The 27,198-nt window shown below is 40.3% G+C and overlaps 1 protein-coding gene across 1 annotated transcript; it reads left to right on the forward strand.

Moving 5' to 3' along the window:
• Positions 1–3,397: 3,397 nt before the first annotated feature.
• Positions 3,398–27,198, forward strand: LIMA1 (LIM domain and actin binding 1). The gene is made up of 10 exons (XM_009274399.1): positions 3,398–3,516; positions 6,171–6,216; positions 8,259–8,717; positions 14,101–14,209; positions 15,592–15,752; positions 18,123–18,230; positions 20,555–20,612; positions 21,353–21,468; positions 24,429–24,562; positions 24,983–27,198. The coding sequence occupies exons 1-10, from the start codon at positions 3,398–3,400 to the stop codon at positions 25,983–25,985; spliced, it is 2,313 nt and encodes a 770-aa protein (XP_009272674.1). The 3' UTR covers positions 25,986–27,198.

The raw sequence follows: 27,198 nt of genomic DNA on the forward strand, positions 1-27,198 counted from the left end.
GCCGGCGTTGTGCAGCGGGCCCTCGGGAGTTCAGCTGCTCGGCCCAACGCCGCCTCCGGGGCGCGGGGGAGCGGTGCCCCGCTCAAGCGGGAGGGCAGCGGCAGCAGTGCGGGAAGAGCCCGGTCCTGCCCACACCGCTGCTGCTCACAGCTTGGTGTAGGTTATCGTCAGGAAAAGGTGTTTTAGGGGCGCGCAGCTCCAGAGGGGCGTGCGGGCGGTTATAAAGATCCTGAGGTGAGGGATGCGCGCCCACCTCTGCTCTCCCCTTCTTGCTGTTGGCGGGTTTGTGTCCTGCTCGGATGCCCAAGCTGCTCTTAGGTAATGAGTTGTTTCAGCGGATGTCCCGTTCTGCAGACACTTTAACCACCTGTAATAAGTCAACCAGTTCCACTTTGGGGCAGGTGTTAACAAAAAGGTTTTCTTTCAGGACCTTTCCGGATGTATGGATTTTTATTCTATTGTTAAACTCTTAGTTGGAGTTATTGGAGGTAGATTTGGTGCATTACAGTGGCTAAATCACAGTCCTTCCCTTCCTCAGCATGTTGCATGACTCCAGATTCCCCGTCCCCTCCTCCGTCTCCTCTGGACTCCACGCTATCTTCAGCATAACCCGTCTCTATTGCAATATGCAGAACGCTCACGATCTTGTTTAAACTTTAGTACGTACAATAGAGGACTATTTCCTGAAATGACTTGGAATAAATTACTCAGAAGGAGCAGCAAAAAAAGTACAGAGACGCTTGAACACGATGCAACTATAAACGTGTGGGCAAGTGCTAAGAATGTGGAATGGCGTTAAAAATGTGGGAGCGCAAGTTTCAGGGCATCTTAGTGTTCTGCTTTATGTCTTTTCTAGCAGCTGAGATTCCAAATATGCTTCTTAACTTTCCATTTGAACACCCTAGCAGCAGCTACTGCCTTTGTAAAGAGATTCTTGCCAAAACAGGCCTGATTGTCTTACCGTACCTGTGGCTTTCATGGGGAAAATGGTAGGGAAACGGAACAAAAACACAACAGGGGAGAAAATGCATCCACGAACAGTGATCGCTACACGCTGCAATGGATTGCTTGGGCATCAAAACCGGGCTTATTTTCTGCACAATTAAACTGGATTTTGTTTTCTTAGTATTTTACTGAAACTGTCCTTCCGTGTAAGGTGCGTGTCAATGAGCAGCCTGTTATCTCTGCCAAGGGAGGCTTCTAATGAATGCCCTGCTACTGTTTCCTGGGCAAAACTCACTGCTTTGTGAAGGACGATTTAAACTGCAACGCAGGGCTTCAGGTGATCTCCTTTGGCTCCAGATTAATCATAAAACAAAATTTAAACTGTAGTATTACACGGCTGATTCAGAATTCTTTTTTAACATGGACTTATATTTTTCAGGAGTAAATTCTATCTCTAATCTCTGCATATGTATTCCGTGGCTTCATTAAATCTATACACTAAATGTTTGCTACTGGGCATCAACACCAGGTGACTACATCCTGTAATCACAGAAATGCGTATTTATTTGCACATGCAATATGCTTTTTAAAAAGGGAGAAAATTGAGTGCTCCTCTTGTACTCTAATTAGATCCTTTTTCTTTGTGGATGATCGTTTCTGCAGTTGGCAAAGACTGGTAACTGTTTTAAGCCAGCCAAACGGAGAGCATCCTTCTCTTAGTCCAGTCTGGACAAAAGTTGACAGGTTAACAGATAGAGGGTAACTTGGAGATGCAAAATGTTTTCAAGAAAGCACAGATTTCAGAAAGTAGCTCTGCAGTCCGAGCTTCTCTTGCCAGTTGGAAGGGGCAATGGATGCATTTCAGAGACTGCCTAACGGGGAGATGCCAGTCTGAAGCTGCAGTAAGCCTCAACTGGAAGCGTAACATTGATAAGTAGTTTCAGTATGTTTCAACATCACAACAAAAACAGCGTAACTTTTCTTGTTTGCCACAATAGTTCAACCTGTACATCTAAAAGCACCATCTAAATCACTATCCTGAAAAAACACGTACTGGCATGGTATGTCATTCTCTCCATTACATCAGGTGAATTAAGGAATGTTAGAGAAAGTCCCGTTCTTCCTGACTATATCCAAGACAGCAACGTGTTCATCTGCTGCCTGTTTTATCTCTACGCAGCAGCAGGGTGCAGCACTAGAGAGGTTCCTCTGGTTCCAGCACCAACTTGGCACTTCACAGACCCAGAGCTCCCCTTTCAGTGCTGGAAATTGCTGAGACTCACAAAATCAGCGAGATTCCGCTTGCTGCAGCTGAATTCTTTTGGACTGAGGCGTTGCAGAATTCCGAGTCTTCATCATTTTTAAGCAGTTGCATTATATGCCTATGAGGATTTCTTTCCTACATTTGATTGACTGTTTATATCAAGTTGTCTTAAGGTGCTTCCATTTACAGCGTAACTAGTGGCCAAGCGCACCTGTACTCAGACTTCCAGAGTTCTGTGACCTAACGGTGCAAATCAGTTAAAGAAACTGATGGAAAATAGGAGAAAGAGATCAGGCTGCCTGATGTGAGCACTGTAGGATCAGTTAGTGCACTTGCTACAGGCATTGTGTGACATGAGACCAGGGATAAAAGAAAAGAGGAAAAAAGGAAAGGCGTTGCCCTACAAGCTTTATTTTCGTCTTATCAGAGAACTTTTTAAATTAATCTCCCCTCCTTTCCTCCTCCACAAAAGAAAACTAAGTATGTAAAAAAAAATCTGATATAGTCTTGTTGGCTTCTGTGGTGAAAAGCTGTACAAAAATCTCTTCCCGTTTACAGCTGGACAGGGTAGTTAAAACTATTCCTTTAGGTAACTGATAGCTATTGCAACATGAGGTTTACAGCTGCCTCCGTGAACAGAAGACTTGTTTCAGCTCACGGAGGAAACGGCTGCTGCGTTAAGAATGAATGCCACAAAAGTGAATGAGAAATGTTTGCATAGGAACTACATCCTCTTAGGTTTCATAACTCAAGCCTTCTTACATAAATGCCAGCATGTTTGGTTTAGAAACCAGAGCAAGAGAGTGCATATTAGGGCTGCCTGGAGCCCGTGTGCGTATAGGAAATACAGAGCTTCACATTAGCATCCTCGTCAATCACAGCTTGCTTCTTACTCCTGTTCTGGCTTATGGCTTATCTCTCACCCCTTTCATTGTGGCTAGGGTTTTTATCAAGGGCACCATCTCAATGGCATCTGCAGAGGAAATTACAATTTTAATCTGATGCCTTTTTTTTATGTCAGTTGATGGACAAGATCCTGAATGATCAGGACTTAGTGGCACGAGTACGCTGGGAGCACCTGAACGGTGACTTAGTATCGAATCACTTTGTGAAACTACTTTTCTACTCACATAATTCCTATTGACTGACGCTGTACTTTCTTCCTGAGCAGGTATTTGTGGTGATAAGATGGAGCCTTCCCCGTTTAATAGAAGACAATGGACTTCACAGTCTCTGAAAATCACTGCGAAAGAGCTTTCTCTAGTCAACAAGAATAAGTCATCAGCTCTTGTGGAGAGGTTCTCCAAGTAAGTGCTGTGAGGCTGCTGAACACAAGCCGTGTGTGTAGGTTGACAGCTGGTACCCTGAACAATGACTGCTTCACTGACAGTTGCTTTGCTTCTTAAAAATAGTATAGCTCTGTAGGCATTTAAGTTTCTGGTTTAATATGTGCCAGGCAACAGTTTTTCTAATTGCTGACATTATATTGTTTCAGCAATCAGAATTATAATATCTTTTTTCTGCTGCCAGAAAATAAAGTAGAACGTTTCCTGTCAAACTACAAATTGCAATTTGTTTTTGAGGGCAGAGTATTGGAATGTAGGCGGCTGTTGCCATTAGGATTTTACTTCATCAGAAATGGTCCTTAACTGCTTAAGCATGAACTACATAGGTTTCTCTGCTAACATGGCATTTCCTGCCTGGTACTATAAAAAGTAGCAGTAATGCTTTATCAGTTAATTGGAGACCAGTTAGAAACGGTAGTTCTGTCAACTGCGGGTGATAGATGTAACTCCCTAGTAAGAGTTCTGTCAGAATTTCACAGTAGCTATGTTCTTCACAGATGTCCCCTTCCAGATGTCTCACAAAACTTGTGTAGAAAAGGAGTGTTACCCTTCCCTTTTCTCCGAGAGATGGATTACAGTCAAATCCTAAAGTAGTAATTTATACACTGAGAAAGCTGAGTGGTGGTAGCCTGTACATGTTTTCTGGAAAAGCTTTTATTTCCTTAAGGAAATACATAGACTACAGCTTGGATTTTCAATGGGATTTGGGCAAACGAGTCTCCTAGGCTATTGCATTAATACTGTAGCAAGGTTTTGGAGTATTTAAATCTTGAGTGTGGGAGAAACTTTATGGAGTCTGTAGGGGAAGGATAATTGCAATCTGGACTTCACACAAACATAGCTCTTCAAGTTACTCTTTAAGTACTCTGTCCTAGGGAGAAGCTGCTTGCTTTCAGGTAATCTGTTCACCCATTGAAGCTTGATTACAAAACCTGGGCATCTTGCTAAATGTTGATAATCCTTTGAAAAGGGCTTACTGGAAGTAATACAAACTGCTATTCCTTAAGATTAAGTCGGGTCCCTCTACATAAGCAGTGTCAGTTCCTTGGAAAAACACAGTCCTACTTCCTGGCTTTGCCAACACTGACACTCACAGTGAGTAGCATAATTTTTCTAAATTGCTGTTCCCTAAATATTTCTATGTGAAAACATTTTTTTCATTCCATATAGTGTTTAGATTATCAGTTTTGTCAGGTCAGAGACATGCAAATTGCAACAGTGCGCTGAGGTGGGCTAACTTAGAGAGCGACTGCTGTCTGTGACTCTTCAATCCTTGTTTGTTTTCCAGTGTGGTACTTGACTTTCATCCCCATATCTCTCTTTGTTGCTTCTTCCAGTGTTGATTTCTTTGTCCATAAACTTACTTTCTCAGCATGTCTCGTTCAAATTTGGGAACCTTTATAGTATAGAGACATAGGTTAGTGTGTTTGTATTGATTAAAGAGGGCCGGCTGCACTCCTTTAGCAGCTTTCAGTCTGTACAGTAAATGCAGCTTGCAGAGCAGAAATAAGTAAGGGTACAATTTGTCTATTCTCTAGTGTAACAAGAGGAGAAATCTACATAGGAGCACACCATTCACAGCAGGAAAAAAACCCAATTGTTATAATGAAAAAATGAGTAATAGAGCAGGTATCTGCACGTAAGAATTTTCTTCTTAGAAGGAACTGAGCCCGTGATATACATTAGTTATTGGTTTGATACCAGCAATTATTTAAAGTCTGAGGCTGATGACTATTATGATATTAGTGTCTCATTTACTGCCTGTAACATATTCACAGTTGTATCAAAAGTAGAATTCCACAGATAAGAAAGACAGAAGCATCATTTGCCCAAGCAGACATTGGGTGACGTTTCTTCTCTTTGAAAAGCAGAGCTCTACTTAAAAATGGCAAAATTTGTCACATCTGACTCATTTGTGCATTTCAAAAGGAAAGCGCAGTCACCTTGTGCAGTATAGTAATCAGCACGGTCTGTGCACTCCTAGCTGTGGATGTACTTATGCCCAGTGGAGTGGTGTGCAGTTGTGCAGTTTGCTGCGAGTTTTCTATAGCTTCTTAAAGGACTTTGATTCATGATCCAGGGTGGCTTATCTTCAGAGGGCTGTGATTACTGTTTCCACTGCTGGGATGGTTCAGCTGCTCATGAAGCAACTGCTGAATTGGTGCCGTTTACAACGCAGCATAGTAAAATAAACTGGCACTTATGTAGATTTTCTGCGTATGCCAAGCTGTAATTTGTTATGGTTCAGCAGCTGCTGTATAAATAGCTGAGTTATTCCTCCAAGGGGGCACAGCAGACAGCTGGGTGGTGGAAACAATACAGCTATTCCAAGGTAAACGGTTTATATTTGAGAATCAGAGTGCTTAGGTAATGAAAAATATTAATGTATGCTTTTATTGTAAACTGAATGACTTAAATTGTGTCTATCACTTTGCATTTTTCTGGTACTATTTGCTACTGTTTTTCCAGCCTCTGGTTTTATTTGATAAGTCTGGGAAGTGCACAGAATCCTTGGAGGGGAAAAAAAATCTCAGCTGTCTTCAAGAGCATTCAGTATTCTGGTTAAAAACCGTTTGTTGGGTTTTTTTTTCCCCTCTCTTTCCTCTTTCTCAAAGGTATCAGAAAGCGGCTGAAGAAGCCACTGCTGAGAAGAAAAGAAGTGTAAGTATTTGTTTCCTAGGCAATAAACAATAGCCTGCAATCAGAACAGATCACCTACATGCAATGTTTCTGTGACAGTTGATTTTTGGAATATCAAAGTTGCTGCCATGTGTCCTACAGAAAACTTGGCTTAGACATAGTGTTTGCTTTTGACTCATTCCCCCTACCCTTTCCCAGTGTGAATGAAAGAAAATCAAGTGCCTTGCCCAAAGCTATATGTTGAATCACCAATTCCCTCCTAAGCAAAAGGCAAAACCACAACACATGAATATCCACCTCTTTGTTCTTAGCTGGAGGCAGTTGTGTGGTACCTCTTCCTTTCTTAACTAAATTTAAAAGTCTGCTTAAAAGAAGCTACCAGCCTCTCTGAAATCTAATGTGTATATCTTTGATAGCTGTAGAATCCATTAAGGGGGATCTTCTCTGAAGTGGCTTACAGGGTTCAAAATGCCCCTGGATGAGGGGGAGGCATCCTTTTTGGCTCTGTTACAGCCTCGCATTCCCTCCTGTAAACTACATTGCACTTACCGTTCTGGGGCTGGGGACCCTGGCTGAAATACCAGGCACTAAGATTGCAGGTCTTTGTATAAGCAGATCCTCAGTTTAATTTTTATTTAAAAAGACTGGCAATATTTTCAGGATATATAGGTAAGTCTTTGTTAGACCATGCTGCCTTGATCTCTTTAATGCTTGGGGAGTCATTCTTTTTCTGTTCACGATATAGGTGTGGTAAAAGAAGCATTCCAAAAATTACTCTCCAGCCTTAAATTTTCTTCATTGCTTGTGTGATCAGGGAACAGGCAAGTCCCAAGCAAGAATGACTTGTGTTTATGAAGTATGCTGGGACTGCGTAGGCATCGTGTCCAGAGGTGTTCTGTGGAAACCTGCTGTGCAATTTTCAGTACTTCTGTTACATTACAACATTTGCCTTATAACTTTAGTACTTTCTTTTAAACACAGTCAGCAAGCAAGCTGACCTTTTTTGAGTCTAGGTGGATTCAAGTTAATTTGCAAAGCAGTGTTCAAAATGTGACCAGAAGAGTAATAGGGTGAGAGACTTAAATCCTAATATAGCTGCTAATCCTGTTTAATTCCTGTAAGCCTTGCAGACCTGTTCCACTTGCAATGATTTTGATCCACAGTGGTCTCCATAAGGGAGAGACAGCAAAAATGCAGTGGTGGCAGGTATTAGATTTGAATGGATCAACAAGGGCTGGTCTGTTACTCTGGGGAGAGGTAACTACTTGTAAGCAAAACTAGTCTGAAAAGCACTTGAATATGAGGGGTACTACTGCTCCATGTATTACCATCTAACTCACAGTAGTAAGGCAGCATTTGTGACTTGTGTGCATGTTTCCGGCCGAAAGCTTTCAATGTGTTGAGTGAAATAGAAGAAAAATTCCAGCAAATGATCTGGTATTTATAAATAGGAGCAAAAAGACGTTTGTTGTCAGTGCTTAGCTTGAGCCTTACACTGCATGTTATAAAATACTGAAGACAGATCTCTTGTAACTAAAACGCTACTGTTAACTGATAGTAGAAATACACAACTCCAAAAAAGTATTGGTTTCTGAAAGCTAATCTGTAGCTTTTTGGAAGGCCTACTAATTGTTGTCTTCTGAACCAGCTGGAAGACATTGCAACATTTGGCACACCACCTATCTCTCATATGGCTGCTTTTGCTATTGTTTGCTTGTTCTAGGACTAGAGACCCTTGTTGTGTGGATTTTGGTCCCCTTTCCTTCATGTGTGGATTCCAGCCTTTTGTGTGTCATTTAACTCATTAGAGCTTGACTCCCTTTTTCCTTATAAGGCCATCCTGTTTGCTCACTTCCTGCTTTAGCTCCTGACTTTTCTCCCCCCTCCTTCCTTTCCTATCCTGGATGCTTTCTCCATGTGGCACAGTTGTAACTATTCACAGCTGTCTGAAAAAGCAGAGAGCTGAGATCAGTCCTGAGCCTTTAGCTTCCTTTTGCATAGAAAGGAAGTGCTTTAATGCTTCATCAGGCATATAACTGGAATTAACTTCTTGTTCTTTGTAGAACACAGAAAATCTTCCCCCTCATTTTAAAAGGGGGAATCTGAGCATACTGAAGAAGAAGTGGGAGAATCCAGTGCTGGGAACGGAGTCTCAGAAGGAAACGCTACGAAGCAGCTGTGCTGAGGTTAGGCACAAGGTCGCCAGCCCTGGGCTCGGAGTCGGGAGCAGCCCTGCTTCTTCCCCAGACGCGGAGCAAACCCCGGGGGCTGGTGCTACATCTGACGCCCAGGCCCCTTCCAGCACCCCTGGCCAGCTGCAGCGTCCTGGTGGTGACAGCAGAAAGTTTAAAAGCCACTCACCAGAGAGCGGTAAAATGGAAAACTGTCTGAGAGAGTCCAGAGAAGTGGAAAAGCCTGAAGCCAGCGAAAACACGGACTCTTCGGGGAAGATCGAGAAATACAGCGTTCCGCTGAACAAGCTCAAGATGATGTTTGAAAAGGGTGAAGCGACTCAGACCAAGGTAAGGATCTGTCCCTTCAAATCTTAAGAGAAACTAAAACTCTGCTGCCTCTTGGGCATCAGGAAAAGTCCCTGGAGGGAGTGGCTCCGAACTATTGACTCTGCAAATAATTGTATTCATTGTTTTAGTTGAAACATAACGTAGCTGGTGTTAATAACTTATTTGAGCTACAGAAATATCTTCAGAGTGCTTGGATTTGTAGCTATTTGTGATTGCTCACTGGAGATGTAAAACGAATTTGCTTGTGAAAAGGGTACAACTTAAGAGAGAAAAATAAGTATGGAATTTATTAAGAGATTTTTTTTTTTTAAAGCAAGTTGGGATTGTTTATATCTTTAGATTAAGGTGAGTTATGCAAACATGAATTGTGTAAAAATATATGTGTATATATATAAAAGAAAAAGTAACTGTTTGAAGTGAGCTCAACAGTCTCGGGTGGTTGCAGTTGAGATGGAAGTACTGCCAGAGTTAAGAGTTTTTTTTTATATACGTATCAGTATGTGAGTCACACGTATGCACTTACAGAGAGATATAGAAGTCCTGTGAAACACTGCCTTCTTTTCCTTGCTGTTCTCTCATCTTTGTATCTTAACAAATGTTTCTTATCGAAAAAAAGCCCTCACGGGGAAAAATAAGCAGAGATAGCCAGACAAGCTCCTGCCTTCACTAGTTTTGACTTGCAAATGCACGGGGCTTGCATTTTCCTACATCTGCTCATGAAATCTGATCCTGCATGTGGACTGCAGACTGTGTGTCCCCAGGGAGAATTGCTTAACTAGAAAATGAGTTGCATATGCTAGTGACTTGCAACACAGTCCTGAGGCCTTGATGCTGGTGGATTTTCCAGTTTTCTCATAGTTTCCTATACTTCTGGCTTTGTTTTACTGTGGGTGGTTTTCTTGCAGTATTGAGTAAAACAAACAAATTTTGTACAAAAGTTTTTTAAATATGTAACAATTAAGGACTTCAGAGGAGCACCTCTGTGTTAAAGTGAGTTTTGGGTCTGTATATAGTAATTTCACAACTTAGATTTTTGTAGTCTTTGTCATGTAAGAGCTGCCCATACTATCCCATCCATTGAAAGGGCGGGCTGCGGAGGGTGATCTCCCGATAGCACTTCTCTGAACTCTCTGTAGGATTAATCAGTCAGGATTCCACAGGAAAGTACCGTTTTGCAGATGGGCTTCAAGTAACTTTATCTTAGCCTGGGGAATAAATTGTTTCGGAGCTGACTGAATCTGGAACTGATACTCCTGTCAAGCTTAGTAAGTCAAATGTTGTTGAAAACTGATTGAACACAGTAAATACCATACAGTAGGTATGAAACTATTCAGGTTAGGTTCACATTGTATTCCTATTCCAAGTTCATCTGGTTACTTTTTAATTTTAGAAGGGAAAAGGCACGAAGTGCTCTAAAGTTTAAGTGTATGGGGGGAGGGGGTGTCTTTGTAATTAGAAAGCACTATTGTAAGATTTCTGGTTCTGGGAATTTATCTGAGGACTGGAGGATGATGTCATGCAGTCACGTACAATGAAGATAAGTAGGCGCTATGGGGACACAGATCTTTTTCACTAAGGTAGGAAGCAACTACAGCAATAGTGTAAGTTTGGCTAACTGCAAGCTCTGCAACTGCCTCTTCCATTTATGCTTTTCCTGAACTGGCCATTGATAAACCCCTGGTTTAAGTGCAAGCAAGGCTTCAGCTGAGACACGGCAATTTTCCTTGGTATTTACTTCAGTCTTAAGGTGTAAGTGCTGTTGGAGCTTTGCTGACAAAACATCTGTATAAGCTAAGTAGCAACATGGCTGTAACTTCATAGCAGTAAAGATAAAATGACTTGCCTGATTGCTGGGCAAGTCTCTGGCAAGAATCCAGATTAGAGCCTGGATTTCCTGACTCAATCACCCACTCTAAACAAACTTATTCTCATTTTCAGGGTTATAAGCAAAACCTCCTAGTTTATTCATTTATCCATTCAGACCTTGCTCTGTCTTCTGCAATTTAGATACAAAGCAGATCTTTTTTTATTGCATCTTCATGGAAAAAAATGCTCTAACCACGTTAGAGGCAGGCATGTCAGTCTAGATTGGTTCAGCACTAAGCAAAGACTGAACATCAAGTCTTTCATCAATTTCAAAAAATTCTTCCTGTAAGTGATAGTGAAAGCATACACAAGGAAGATCAGAAGAAAAGAAAGAGCAAGCAGATCTGCAATACTTCTTAAAGTTGTCTCCAAGTTGGTTTGTGTTTTTTTCTTTAAGGCAAAAACTTACTGTCTTGTGTAGCTAACCTTATGTGCAGGGTCACATTTGACACAGTATATAATGAAATAGGTGTAACTTTTATTTGGTCTTTTGCCCAACAACTCTTCATGCCCCAGGCGAAATGCTGTTAATTCTGTGGTACCTCGCACTCACCTCTCTTGTCTGAGAACCTTGAGGTTTTCCAGACATGATGAACATTTTATCTCATTTTGCGAGTAGCAGAAGCTGTGGCATGGGAATTGTGGCCCAGGGGGCTGTAAAAGGAACTGAGTGGCATAGGCGTAAGGTTGGGAGTCAAGGATTCCTTCATGCGAAAGGTATTACCTTCCATGAGCCGTAATCACCCTACTTACTTATGGTTGGTCAGTCTATTGATTGTAATGGGGAAAGCCCCTCATCTTACCTTTGTTAAACTTTTTTTTTTCCCCCCTATTACTGTGCTTTTTTTCCCCACAATATAAAAATGTTGGTATAAAATCTACACAACATTGACTTTATATCTGTAGGCTTTAGTACTGGGACATGTACAGCAGTATCTCTGAACTCTAACTAAAGCTTTTGTATTTTGGTGTTCTGGATTTTTACTCTCAAGACCTAGGCTAATTGTGTTATACAACTTATCTACAGGAAAGTTCTTCAGGTGAAATTGTAATATCTGTAGATGTCTGAGGTGGAAAAGAGGACAGGAGGAGAGGAGCTGGCAGGACTGTGGAGGTGATTCAGTTGACAGTTGGAGTACTCATTAACTCAGTGTGTTTTAGCTGGTTATGAGATGGCTACCTCTGATGATTGAACTTCTCCTGCTGCCGTGGACTCCACAGCAAGCTGGTACAATGGAGGGAAAGCTCTTTGCTCTTAAGTCAGAACTCGCCAGCCTTCATGAAGTCAAGCAGAAGAGTCTGTTTCTGATGGATATTGAATCCTTCGCTGCTGGTAAAAATATGGAGGTTTTTGGCTGCTTGGAAGAAAACCTTGATTTTGTGCATGTGTCTAGATGAGATGCTGGACCATGATCCAGAATTCCTGTTGGTGGTAGCTGACTGAACACTTGTCATAATTGTTTGACAACACACTGGCCCCTTGCCAACTCTTATTTAGAGGTTTAATTTGTTTAATAATTAATTTCAGTGAGAATTGAGAATTCTTTCTTTTCAACGTGAGGGCAGTTCAGCATGATGTTACTGGAGAGAGACTACAGTGAAAATAAATTGAAATGAGATTCTGAAACAAAGGACAATGAGAAGAGGCAACCCAAACAAGTTTCCAATCTTGATTTCTAACTGTCTTTTTCTCCTGAAAAGTGCTGATGGTTTTGTTCAGTGAGGTTGGGATCCCAGATGCTGGATCTAAATTATTTGAATTAAGACCTTTGTTCCATAGTAGTGAAAACTTCCTTATACATTCTGCTGCCAGTTAAACTTCCCATGTGTCTATACTGCAAACTTGTTTTTTCATTTGTAGCTTCGTCACTCCTGCTGTGTGCAAGAAAATGTGTGTGGTGCCATATTATTAAAAAACAAAAAACAAAACAAAACAAAATTAAAAAATTAAAAAAACAAACCCAGGGCAGCGATAAAATAGTCAGGGGTTTCAAGCGGGCCAATAAACATGTTTTCTCTTCTGTGTCCTCAAAGGATCTTGTCTTCAAGTGTATTCTGTCTATAATGATCTTCTTTGTATACTAGTTAAAAGCTAGACCTTTTGAACGACAAATTTCTGAGTGGTAAGAACTTCAGACTTGTGGGCTCAAGGTGACATTAAAGCAGACATAGGCTGAATAAGAATCATCTAAGGATAGTTTGCACAGAATGAGGAATCTGCAAGTCCTTACAAGTGTGCAGACACTCCCAAACTGAACCTATCAACACACTCAATGAAAGGAAAAGACTTGTCATAGCTGAGCTCTTTTCCAGTTAAGAAAAGTTACCAATCTTAAACCACAGAAATAGAAAATATTTCCCATGCTAATGGAAAAAGAGGTTTTCCAGCTGCATTTTCCTTTCCTGGTAAAGTTGCTGTTTTGTATGCCAAAGCAGCCTGATTTTTCACAGTGATTATCTTACAGTGCAGTTCTGTTAAAATAAAACTTTGGAATTTCCTTCAGTTTGGTGACCAGCAAGTAAGAAACTTGTTGGAAGTTGGGGGTGGTTGGGGGGGAATGTGTGGTTGGAGCATCTTGCCAAACCTGCCTTTTTCCCTACATTAGTCTCAATCTTAATTTCCAACTGGCTCTGTGATTTAACTCTTCCTAGGGAGGGAACAAAGATCTATCACCTTCTAGTATTTTATAGGTTGACTTTCAGCTGTGAAAACATCCTATCTTGATGAAGTCAAATTAAACTCTGCACTTCATGAGCATTTATCAAAGCTGGTGAAATTTCTTTTCACAATTTCTTTTATTGAGTGTTATATTTTGGGGAGTTGGTCTCAACAAATGAGTATCAAATCTGATTGAGCCAGCCAGAGCATCTGTGTGGTAGTGCTACAGAACACCCTGTCCAGCACTGCAGCCTTGCCGATAGCGATTATCCTGGATATCTGAGAATATTTATCTCTAGCACTCTCCTGCTTAAGCTTCAAGCCTTATCAGACCTAATTAGGGAATTATTTGGTAGCAAAGGCATGAGCTATCCAAATCAAAACAAGTAACTTTAGATAACTTTATTTACAGTAGTATTTATTCTTCTTTCTGTTGCTGAAAATCAGTGCAAATTTTTGATAGCTCACTCCTTTAATCCTTTTTCTGATTTTAAATCTTCATAAAATGACCTTGAACATTAGCTTCAAAAGAAATTGTATGAAATGCAAAATCTAGACTGAACTTTTGTATTTGCAGTCGTAAATGCCTAAAAATCTGATCTTTGTGGTTCTCTGACTTTTCAACAAAGATAACTAGTCAAAGGGCATCTACTGACCTCTTCAAGAAAGTGTTTTCCAGGTTACAGAGGATCAGGTATTCTGTGATCGAACTTTATATTGGTTAAATAAGATGTCACCTGCTAGACTTGCTTATTCCAGTAAAGCAGATTTGCTAGTGACACCTGTGCATCTTAAAGGATTATACGCAACAATCTTTGTTTGCCCAGGCAGCTGATAGGTGGGTCTTGTCTCTAACAGGTCCCTAGAGACCAGAGGAAGACAGCAGTCGGTAGGAGGATTTCTGAAAACAGCCTCTCTTCAGAGGACTTTGATGTTGGCCAAGGAGAGAAGAGCCATAGTACATCAGGTCAGTAAACCTCATGCTTTCTGTTGTGGTTTTTGTTTGTAAAATAAAACTACTTTATACAAAACAATGGAAATAACTTTTGCCTTTCAGAAATGGAAGGAAGTGCAGCCATCTTCCATCTGTAAAGTCCATGCGAGCATTACATTTAATGAATTAAGTCTTGCTGTGAATTTTAAACCGTTATACTCTTAAGTGCGGGAAACCAAGGCGATAACTAGCAAGTTAAGGAATGGAACCCTCTAGGACAATCCTAGAACTACTTTTAATAGTCAAACTAATTTAGAAAGTAGTTAGCAGACAAGACAAAATGCCTTCTTCCTTCTTGCTTTAATTCTCATCCCTCCTACCTTGTCCAGACACAGGTAACTACAGCTAGCCTTATGACTTGAGCAAAATTAGGTATTTTTTGTATGTTTGGAGACTGTTTTCTAACAAAGCATTTACAATCTTTTGTGTTTTCAGCCTATGGCTAATATATCTCACTACTTCGTGATGCACATTGTGTCCTTATTTGAGCAATACTGGAGAGAATGGCAAGAACTACTTACATTTGTTTATTGTCCCCACGAGGCACCTTAATGATTCATACAACTTACTAGTCATTCAAGGCCACTAGCTAGTGAAAGGTCGTTTTTTTATCATTCTTTATTGAACAATTAAGCTTATTACTGAAGACCTGACCATTATACAAGGAAGTTAGATAGCAGAACGGTCACAGGAGCTGGCTTTTTAAACCTGTTTGGCTAACATCTGACAGCAAAAGCGAAAGATGGATGGCAAGTAATGGGGCATAGTTCTGAGAGTCAGGAGATCTGTACCTATGCAAAGACTTAAGCTCCCAAATGTTTCTTTCCTCTTGAGATAAAAACAGATGCTTCAAATGTTCCTGCGAGACTAAACTGAATTATTTCATAACATGTTTGTTCTCGAGATCCTCATCTGTAACATGTCATGCGATAAATTATTTTCATGGAGAAGGTGGAAGTGGCAGGTGAGACTTCCTTCCTCGCTTCCCATGTTTTCCCCAAAAGACTTTGACAACTATTCCACTACAGGAATGATGTATGTTTCCATTTAGCCACTGTAGCAGCTGCTTTCATTTGACAATAACAGCGAAACAATCTTCAGTGTTAAAACTGTTTGCTCTCATTACTTCTGAGACCACTGGCTGGACGCTGCATCTGGTGAATACGCTACTTCTGAAACTAGCTGGATTAATTATGAGACTTGGAGCATAAACCTTTGACTGAAGCATTTCTGCGCTCTTCTGGAATTTCAGTGGTCTTGGGAGTGGTGAAGGGATGGGATTTGTAAATCTTTCTGTAGACAGGTCTACTGGTGTTCCTGAAAGTTACCCTTTATTCATGTAGTTCTTTTTCCAGGGCATCTTGTAGATACTAGTCCAGCACTCAGCCCAGATAAGGCAGAGACCAAGAAAAGCCTGGAGATGCCTCGCTTAACAGAAACTTCAATAAAGGATAGGCTGGCGAAGTATCAGGCAGCTGTGTCCAAGCAGGGCAGTTCCACAGGCCTCATTACCACGGTAAGTATGTTCTTTGGCTTGTGTAGAAGTGAATTTTTGTCCCAACCTGAGACTGGGAAGAAGATCTTATGGAAACCAGGCTTTTTGAAGATAATGCCGCCATCTTTTGAAAATAACTTTGTGCCCATAGCAGTAATTTCTAATGAAGAGTTGCCTCTACATACTGCAGAAAGAAATAAGTATTTGCATCTTCCTGGAATAATCTTGAAAGTTTTCCAAGGAATTAATTGCTGGCACCCTGACTGAGGTCCTTCTGAAAAATAGCTGACATTCTTTTTCTTTCTGCGTGTCTGTAGCTCTTTGCATGTTTGTTGTTGTTGTTTTTTAAAAAACTAAAAACCCAAACTCAATTCTGTATTGTACATTAGCTATAAGCTAGGGGAAACTGAGGCACAGTAAGATGGAGTGACTTTCAGTGTCATACAGTGCACAGAACCTGGATCTCTTGGCCTGCAGCTTTGGGATCTCCAGTCAGCTTTCCTCCCTTTTGCTTTTCACATCCCTTCAAGTATTCTCACCTATTATCTGAATCCAATTAGACTCTTGCAGTGAATGAACCCGTGCCAATTTTGCAGATATTTGATCAGGAAATGAGCAATTAATGAAACATGGTAAAGCTTTGCAGCTGAAGAGATTGCAAGAATCTAAGCTTTTGTTAAAAAGTGCTGAAGTACATTTGCTGGAACTGTTAGATACTTTTGCTTAATGATGGGAACTTTTAGTGCTTAAGTATGATTTTTTTTTTTTTTTTTTTTTTTTAATTAACCAGAGTAGTAAATTTTAAGAGGATAGGCCTTGTTAAGTTAGGAAACTTGCACTGGAAATAAAAGCCAAAAATGATGGTTCTAAGCTTTGGAAGAGTGCATGCTTCCTGGCTATCTTTGTAGACAGGCAAGTCTCTACCCAGCTGAAATGATTTCTGAATTTCATATGCAGAGTGGGTCTAATTCTCCAACCCTTGGGAGGAAAGTCGAGTAAACTTCACTGCATGAATGGAAAGTAATTGCAGCCAGTGCAACAAATCTAACTGCTAATTGCTGATTTCTGCATCCTGTTTCTCGCCTGGATTCAGTTTGCTAGATTGCCTTTTCCAGTTTGTGGCTCAGAATGGTAGCTGATCCACTAAACTATGTCCTAATGGCAAGAGATTTACCATAGATGTCTCTTGAGACTCTTGTTTGCAAATCCCCAACACTACCAGTTTGAGTGTCGGTCCAGCCTGATGCTCTTAGGATGTCCCATTTGGCAGAATCTCTTTCGATTTTGGTCTGGCACATCGACAAGGGCAGCACATAAGATGGAGCAAACAACGGTTTCTGAGGCCAATGTTTGCAGTACTTCTGTGTTCCAATAGCAGCCGTAACTCTTGCATGTTCTCCTTCCCTGCTGACAAAGCAACTAGGGCTCTTTTGATATGGTAGTGTGGTATTTGTACTTCCCTTCTCTTAAAATGTGTCACATCTGTGCTACAAAGAAAAGCCATAATCTCTCTTGGGAACAACTATTTTGAAGGCATTGTGGTGTAATTAGGCCTGGATTAAAACTGATAGACACTTTTACAGTTGGTTAGAGTAAGGGTGAGAAGCAATCATTTCTATGCATTGCAAGTGATACAGGAAGGGGAGGGAGAGATGATGGACAGCATATTTAGAGATCTATACATTAAAATTCTAACATTCAATTACATACCTATTAGACATGGTTGGTTTTGTGCAGGCTTGTTTACAAAATCTGGTAAGATGCTGGTGCTGGCATTTGGCTGTTTCTCTTTCATGTTACAGAGAAGATGCCTTGTGAAAGGCACGAGTCTTTCTCCAATTGTCTTGTATCCTGTGGCAATGAAAGAAACACAAGGTTTCACTGGATTTTTTTTTTTTTAGTCTGAAAGATTCTTCTATGAAAATCTTAAGTCAGTTTGTCAAGAACAAAAATCTTGGTAAATAACAGAATTAGGTTTTTGACTAGTATTGAAGCAAGGGTAGGATTTGCTTTTATGTTGAACTGTATTTTTCAATTACACAGTGCTTTAGATAGTGCTTGGCTTGAAATACTTGTAATTTCAAATGAAAAGGTAACATTTCGGGAAAAGGAAGATGTGGATTGAGCAGGGGAAGTGAGAGTTGATTTTAAACAGGAATCTGGAAGTAAAGAAAAGGCGTTGTTTAGAAAAATGCTGGCATTACCTCCATAGAGTAATTTCTTCATTAGAATGTATCACTTACCAAGTTTGTATAGATTTTTAGGCCCCTTCCCTTAATTGTCACTGAATATACTAGGAAAACAGTTTAAAAAAGATTTTAAGAAAAATAGAAAGCAAGTATTTTCCTAGGGGAAAAGAACCTGTCAACTTTCAAGTGCTTTATTCTATAGAATGAGATTCAAGCCAGTGAAAGTGAACTCAAGAATTACAAATCTGAGCAGAAGGAGAATATGCCACCAAGTCTTGAGGACTCCATTTCCTATCAGGATGGGGAGAAGGTAAGATGCTTATGCTGGTGAAGATCAAGGACTTCACTTTAAGTGGAACTAGTTGTAGAAGCACAGCTGATATACTTGTTCCACATGCCATCTAGAAATTGAATATGAGCAGCTGATAGATTGTTTACATGCTGCAGAATTCCTGTTTTTTTTTTTAATTATTTTCTTAGACTGTATCTGAATTATAAGTTAGCACATCTCTGTGGAAGACTTTTAAGCAGTTGTAGAGAATACCTAGAGACAAATTTTATGTTTTCTTGGAGAGTTCCCCTGTCTTCTCATTAATGACATGCCTGTAGTGTGGCAGAATCCTTCACTATCGTACTTGTGTATTTTCTGATGGCTTCAGTAGCTGACTAGGGCTGAAACCTCTGATGGTTTTGTGGGGTTTTTTTGTTCTTTTTTTTTTTTTTTTACTCTGCCATTAGTTTTTGACAACTATGATGAAGCCACCTAAACTTTTTTGTGTCGTGTTCCCTAACTGTAAAAAGATGATTCATAGCTAGGTATATGTCTTGTTTGTGGGTTCTGGTGTTTTTTGTTTCTTTTTTAATAAAAGAAAATAAAAGAAAAAAGAAACCAGGAAAAAACCCCATGACAAGAGTTGTGTGAGACACGTAAAAGGAGTTTATCACTGTTTCTTCAGCATTTAGTGGCTAAATTTTGATTAAGGTAACTGAAAATGCCAGTTTGGGTCTGTTCCTGGGTTTGAGCTTCAGCTGTAAATTGAGACTAAATTACTCTGGGAATCAGAGATAATAAAGCATGCTCATGCATTTGTATACTAAACTGGGGACAGCACACAGGATAAAAGTAGCTGAATAATAATGGGGTACTGTGTATTCCAGCCATTTTGAACACGTGGCAGCCTAATGCCAGGAGGGCTTTTAGAGCTTTCCAGCCTTCCTTGGGCAAGGGGCCAAATTGTTGCTTTCAGCTGTTCCTCGCTGACAGCTGAGCAGCTTCATGTTTAACTGGTGGAGGCTGCTTTTTGCTAAAAGGTGAGTTAATTAAAAGAACACCTGTTAAATCAGAATACTTCTCTGTTGTTGAATGGAAGATTTGAATAAAATTTCTTGTATTCAGCTGTAATTGTGAAGTTACTTGTTGAGGTGTCCAGGTGCAATAAAGAACCTGAATAGAACATTGTTTGAGAGCCAGGATTGTCCTTTTGAAATGACATGATGAACTTTGGAAATAAGCCTAATTAAAACTACTAGTAGTAAATGTCAGAAATGGGAATCCTCTGGCAAAAAGGAAACAAAAGAAACTTGCTAACCTTCTCTGTCATTTTTCACACTGAATCCGTGAAAGATCTAGTAGCCAGACAAGTGTGACTCTTTAACAGCCACAGAACATGCTGATCCACTTCCCAGTATACTAGTGTTATAGTTATTTTTTTTCAGTAGACCAGAGTATGTTAATATATGTAACTTGCTTCCTCATTACCTCATTAATTTGCAAACTTCAGTTGCTTGCAATGGACCTTCCAATCATTAAAGTGAATTAGTGATGATTTGCAGTTAATCTTGTTACAGTACTTTAGTTTCTCAGTGTAGCTATTTACAACTATTTGATTTAATAGCAATAGTGCCAAGTTTAATAAAGAAATATACATCAAGAGCTTTATCTGTAACATGTTTAGTATCAGAAACTGGTTTATATCCAACTTTTCTAAAAAGTTTTGTTTTTAAATATGAATCTGTTTCTGAAGGAGGATGAACAGCATAGGTCCAGGCATGTTTGTCCCAACCTGGGAACAGCAGACTTCGAGTTCCACAAAAGCTTTTTTTAAAATTCAGCTGTTATTTTTTCCTTTTTTTTTTTTCCCCAAAAGTACTGTCTTTGCTGAATGTTTAAATGTCATAGATTTATCAAATGTTGGAGGAAGCCATGAGATTTCCAGTAAATGTGTAGTGCTTGGTGTCAAGGGATTTCTAAGTAAGAAAACCTGGGAGGTACATCAACGAAATCAACAAGGATTTCTGAAGACTAACAGATAAAGGTGTACAAGCTGCAGGTGTTTGGGAAGACAAAAATATGATGTTTGTGTGTGTGAATACTATGGCAGATGATCTGAATATTGCAAGAGCTGTAAAATTATGAGGATGTCTACCTTGTAGCAAGGACTAACATTCTTGGCAGTCAGCTGGACTCTGCCTTGTGCCCTACAAAACAGAAAGTAGCTCCATGTGCACCTCAGTGTGGCCAGTGTCTTCCTGTTTAAGTACTTACAGTGTCAAACTGCCTGTTGTGTTACTTAGGCCATGATTATTCAGACTTCAGAAGGTCAAAGGTGCTCATGGTCTAATATTCTCTTGCAGGCTTCTGTAGGTGAGAACAGCTTGTCTTTCCACTCTGGTCTTCTAGAGGATGGCAGTGGTAAGCACTTGTTCTCCTGCCTCAACGGGAGTAAAGCACATGGCTGAGGAAAAGCACTAACTCTGCCCAGTTGTGTGTAGGATGCTTAAGATCAGTCCTGTCAAATGATGAATTTGACCCAATAAAAACCTGTCTTGTACTAAAAATCCGTCCTGTGCCTAGCTCAAACTTTGTAAGAATTTCTTTCAGGTTTAGCAGTTCATTTGCAATTGTAATTCTAAGACATCTGTAACTCTTGTTTGCTCTGATTGAACGTATTTAAGTGTAGCTTCCTCACCATTTGGGACTTAAACTTAGAGCTCTGGCAGCTACTACATCAGTCAATAGGCTGAAGTACTTGTTAATGCAGGACAATTACCAAGTGTCTTTGGTGTTGTCCAGACATAGACAAGTTCCTATTCAGTAAAGGACGTAAGCATGTTCTCATGTTGCCTTAGCTTTACACCTGAATTGAAGCCCACACGTGAGCACTTTGCAGAAATGAAGAACAGTTCCTGGAAGTTAGATGTTGGATCCCCGTATATTAGTTTCTTTTACATATCAACTTAACTTTCCTGGTAGATCAGAAAAGTAGAATGTTCATGTTTAAGTATCTAGATCTAAAGGTTTAGTAGCAGATGTTCAAGAAAAAAATGTGTTAGCCCTTAGCTGGTAGGATTGCTGTTCGGTCTTATGAGCATAAGCTTTCCATGGTTTAAAAGTCATTGTAATTACCTTTTCTTCCTCCTGTGTTCCCTTAGTTGGACAAAACTTGGAGAGCAAGACAGAAGTTCAGAAACCTGTCAGCACAAAGCAGCAAAACTTTGGTTCTAAACCTGCTGGCCAGACAGATGCATCTCTGTCAAAAGGAGTGAAGGTAAAGCAGCTGTTTATTCTCAAACAATGGTGATGGTTAAAAACAACTAACTTCTCTCTTTAATATTGAAAAGCCTTAATGCAACCAATGTGTCACAAAGGGTCTGGCAGTAACTGTATCAATATCTGATCTGTCTTCATCAGACTGTGTTCATGAGGGAACTTGAATTCAGAATGGAAAAGCATCTCAAAACTGTCAGGTTTTCTTCAAAGACTAAGTTTGAGTTGCTTGCTGGGAGTTGCCCTGCTGCTGTTAAAACAGCGTGCCCCTGTGGCAGAGGCAGTTTCTCTTCAGTGTGGGAAAAGGGGTTTGAGCAGGGGATCGTATCAGGGCTTGTCTATGCCTCTTGTAAAGTCAGTGCTCCTAGAGACTGGCACTGGGGTCCTGATTGTAGGCTGGGACTTGGCTTTCCACCCTCCTCTTCCAGCTGTTCCCAAGGTAACTGCAGTTGGTAGCAACTTTCTAGTAAGGGCACTGCGGTGACTGACTCTACAAAGACTGAGTTTGGCATTCTGAATAGCAAGTCCTTAATGTTACATTTTCTTTAGCGGGAGCTATAAAGCAGATGGAGAACTTCTTGGATAGGAATGTATTTGCTAATCTTATTAGACACAGAAACGGCAGTGCTGAGCATTTTGATCACACTGTACTTTCTTGTCACGTGTGCTGTCTGGAGTTAGGATGCCTATTCCCTGGGCTGCCACAGACTTCCTGGCTCACTCCTGAGGAAACAACTGTGCTTTTGTTGTTTTCCCCATCTTTGAGAGGAACAGCGCTGGCCTCACGAAGACCAGTGAGATGTGGCTTCCTAGTGTTCTGGAGTATAAATGCCAGTATGTGAAATTAGAGCTGCCTATAACACTTTTGTAATCTCAATCTGTTGCAGCGTACAAGATACACACAACCTGTGTGTCTTGGTCCTCTGTGCTCTCTGTATTATTAGAACCATTTTAGTCCTCTGCCTTGTTACTGCTTTAGATGCTGTACTGCCGAGATAGAAACCCAGATGCTGTTTATTCATGTAAGGTTCCTATTTGTCTCTTCCAGCTTCTGTTTCCTGTTCTTGGTTCCTAACCTCTACTCCTGCCTTCTGCTTCCCTCCTAATGTGAGCTCAACTCTCAGCTTTCTCTCAAGTTTTTTTATATTTATTGGGCCTCACCTTCCTCCTGTAGCTCCTATCTGTAGTATGCCTGGAAAGGAATTTCTTTCTCTTCACGCCCTGAAACGCCTCTCCATCAGACATAGGGCTCATTGTTATGCAAGTAAGTTCCTCCTCTTAGATGGGGATGTGCATTGCAGAAGCACATGCCAGCACGGTAATGTCATCTTGCTAAACTAAGCTTCCAGGGAGAGTTACTTTTTGATGGGCAAGCAAATTGTTGCTGCCTTGCTCCCTGTGGCAAGCATGGATGATTAGATTTTTGTTTGCATCAGTAAAGTCTCATTTTTTGATATTTCATTTAGTGACTTAAAATTCAGAATTCATATGCAGTTTTGGCAGCACCTAGAAATTGTGGATTTTTTTTCAAAAGGAACTCTGAACTTTTGTTGGTCAAGCTGTCATCATAATTAGAACTTTAATCTACTATAACTTCAAGCAATGCCTTAAAAAAATTGAAATACCTATTAAACTGGAATTAAATTGGCGGCAAACTTTATGGTTGTGACACACTGACTTCAGCTGGCTCTGTCTTCAGCAATCTGTCCCTCTCGTATTGCAAGTTTCATTGCCTGACCATTGTTTCTAGTCTGTTATAAATAAATTGCTGTAATTATGTCTTCCTGTGACCTTCCTGTTTTTTCTTTAGCCATCATATTTTTCCTTAAAGCTTTTTAGTACGTTTGTAGCAGGTAATTCTTTGTCAAAGAAAAGGTACAGTATCAATGTGTCTATGCAGACCCACGGTACAGAGCCTAGGCAGTCTTTTACCCTGCCGCTAAAGTAGTTGTAATCAACATGCAGCCTGAGACTGCCAATTTTTCAACTGTAAGTTATTTAATTTTTCCTTTAAAGTGTCTTCCCTATTGGCCAAGCTTAATAGATTCCAAGAAGTGAATGGCATCAAGTGACCTTTTTTCATGGACAATGTACTTGCTTCCTTGATGCTGTCGGAAAACAAAATCTGAAATCGTTCCCATACAGTGCAGCAGTGACACTTGACTCCTTAGCGTTTAAGCTTACCCTTGCACTAAATGCTCAGGAAATTCTCTTAGTGAGCACATAAACAATTTTAGCTGTTTAACCTCAAAGCCCTGCTCGCTTTAAGTCTTGAGAAAGTTTGAGGGCTGTGTGTCTTGAAACCTGAGTATAGTTTCTTTGCGATAGAACTGGAATTGCTTACAAATGAAGTCAGAAGTGTTTCCTGCTGCCTGCATCTGTGCTGAGACTATTTCCTCCTCTTTAAGAGGAGAGCATTTAGCAAAAGTGGATCATTTCAAACTGTTGAGCAGCCTGTTTCACTCCTTTCCTCTCCCACCCTCTACCTTTTATTTTGAGGTTATTTCAGCTCTTTTTCTACGCTTTTTTTTTATTTTGGTAAGTCCATACTGACTGCAATCTACCTGAATATTTCTTCATAATTTTCCTATAAAGAAAAATCGAGGTTGCAGAAATAGATTAGATGGCTTTTTGGGAACTGGCTCAGTCAAAGTTATAACTAAGTTCTAGTATTTTCATTGTTCCTTCTCAACCATTGCTCAACTTGTGATGCTTCAGCTGTGGAATTCACTGGGGCAAAATCTTGGCTCACTGTCAAGCCACAGCAATCCTGTAGGCCTGCCATAGCCTCTTCCTCACTCGTTGCCCACCAGAACCCACTCTGCCATAATTAGCACTGAGTTGCAGAAAGTGAATCACTGCAATTTTTCTGAGAACTCTGGAAGCCGTGCATGAACGCAAGCCAAGTCCCCTAGCAGTTGATTAGTTTTCCAGTTAACAAGCTTTCTCTTCTTCCCATAGAAATTTCAGTTGCCAATGAAGGAAACCTGTGTTGGGTGTCAGAAGACTGTGTACCCAATGGAAAGGCTCTTTGCCAACCAGCAGGTGTTTCACATCAGCTGTTTCCGCTGTTCCTATTGCAACAGTAAACTCAGGTAAACACACCACTCCATTTGGCTGCCGTCTAGGAAGTGTAGCTTTCCTCTTCAGCAGCTGAGTAGGATGCTGTTCAGGCTTAGCTGAGCTGAAGGCAACCATAATCCAGCGAATTGGAGAGGAGCGTAGGAGTGGTAATATAGTCCTAGTTCTGCCGGTGGCTTTTGCACTTGATGCAGTCTATTTTTAAACTCTTAATGTGATTTTATGTGGGGAAAAATGTAATGTCCAATTTTGTGAAGAACTCCTGACATTTGAAAAGAGGGCCATACAAACTCATGAAAGCTGTAAGCTTGTCTTTTTCTAAACATGTTGGAAGACGGAAATTGAATCTCTTCAGTAACGTAACTAAAATATACACCCGTCTCGGTGGCTGAGACACAGAATGCTAACATTTGACTTCATATTTTCCTGAACAGTCTTGGGACATATGCATCTCTGCGTGGGAATATTTACTGCAAGCCTCACTTCAATCAGCTCTTCAAATCTAAAGGCAATTATGATGAAGGCTTTGGACACAAACAGCATAAGGAATTATGGGCAGGCAAAACTGAACGTGAAGAATCCCTGGAGAAATCTGTCCACGGTGTATATGCAACAGAAAGTCCGCAAAGCCCAGGCGTGGAGGATGCCCCAATTGCAAAAGTAGGAGTTCTGGCAGCAAGCATGGAAGCAAAAGCTTCAGCTTTGCCTGAAAGAGAAGAGAGACCAGCAGAAACAAAAAAGCTCAGGATTGCCTGGCCGCCTCCATCTGACCAAGGTATTCAAGGAAGTGCCTTAGATGAGGGCATCAAAGTATTCAAACCCAAATGGCCCCCGGAAGAAGAGATTTCCAAGCCAGATGTGCTGGAGGATGTGGATCTGGATCTCAAAAAGTTAAGAAGAACTTCCTCACTGAAGGAAAGAAGTCGTCCCTTTACAGTAGCAGCCTCGTTTAGAACAGTATCTGTTAAAGGCCATAAAACAGAGAATTCATCTTCTCCTTCTAAGGCAGAGAGAGACACGTCGAAAAGAAGCGAGGAACTGGAGAGAGAGATCGTGGTAGACAAAAAGCAAAAGGAAAAGAAGGTTGAGAATAGAAACATCCAGAGTGCTGAAGAGAGAAATGTAGAGGAAGAACGGGAATTGTCTGGTATCAAAACGGTAGAGCATAACTTTGTAGAAAATGGCCAGGTGAATGCAGAGACAGATGAGGAAGAACATGCTATGGAAGAGCAAGAAATTCCAAATGAAGAATTCCTTGAACCAAATTCTCCTAAGCATTCCAGCTTAGCCAATGTTGTGACTGCTAAGGAATCATCTCCTAACCAGAATCGCAAATCCCAAGATGTTGGTTTCTGGGAGGGTGAAGATATGGAAGATCTATCTGTGGAAGAACAGATCAAAAGGAATCGTTACTATGAAGAAGATGATGAAGAATAAATTGGCCTTTTACTAGAAAACTTGCTGCAAGGTGCTGGGCCTTTTTAAATTGGTGTTTTTAGCTTTAACAAACAGCTGTCCTCCATTAAAGCGATGCTATACTGCACATTGACATTAAGGGAATCCTATGTACAAATTATCTCAACCAGAAAATACTCTGGAAGCCTGCAAAGAGTATATTTAGGTGCATGGAAACAAGTATCTGGCTGCGGGATAGTTTCAACAGGTAATCTCTGTCCACAGCACAAGAACAAAGCTGTTCTGTACTCCTACTGTCTTATCCTTTTTGAGCTTCAATACATATTTCACTAACAATTTACAGAATTTCACTGTACTCACAGGTGTGAGTGGTGTGAAACAGGCTTTCTGTAATACACTACTTTTACCACTACAAATGCTACTGCAGTGCTTAGGGACCAACTTCAAAGGGACTTTCTGGCCTGCTTTAAAAATGGTGACTTAATGCACTTTAATACATGTAAAGGGCACAACTGGGATTTTTTTTTTTAATAATAAAAACATTTGTGTTTGTGCTTCGTATCCAACAACTAAAGCATCTTAAACTGAGTGCAACATGATTTTCTTTCTCAAAACTGCCTATGATCAATTGAAGACTCCCTACTCCCTTTATTTTCCTCTGTGCAACTGGAATGGTGTGCCCGTTGCTGGAACATATGTATTTTGGTGCTTATCCAGAAGCTGTGCTGACTGACAGATCTCTTTGAGGACAAGTCAACACCTTTGCAGTAGCCTGCAGGGCATTACTTTTGCATTTCATATGCATTTGAAGTGGGTGTTTTTTGTTGTATTTTTTTTTTTTTTACTTGGAGTTCATCATCATTCATTTTAAACTGCAGATAATATTTTTAAGGCCTTTTGACAACTTTGAAATCCTACTTGTATCAAGCTGCCATAAATCTTTTCATTTTGCCTGTGAAATTATGCTGCATTGCAAAAATGTCTGGAATAAAATCATCTGAACCGTGAAACTTTCTGATTGCTAGCATTGAAGCTTAGTACATTTTTAAACTTGACTTCATTTATTTTACAAATAATGAAATCTTGAATGGTGGAAGGAGGATGCCCTTTTATATTAGCTTTTAATTGTACTGTATTCTCATGAGAATTAGCTCTTAACTATAAGGTGTAAAATATTCTGCTCTCTTAACAGTCCTGTTAACTACAAAACCTTCAATAAAGTTCAGTCATTTAC

Source organism: Aptenodytes forsteri, unplaced genomic scaffold (genome assembly GCF_000699145.1).
Source record: "Aptenodytes forsteri isolate BGI_AS27 unplaced genomic scaffold, ASM69914v1 Scaffold64, whole genome shotgun sequence".
Taxonomy (NCBI): Eukaryota; Metazoa; Chordata; class Aves; order Sphenisciformes; family Spheniscidae; genus Aptenodytes; species Aptenodytes forsteri.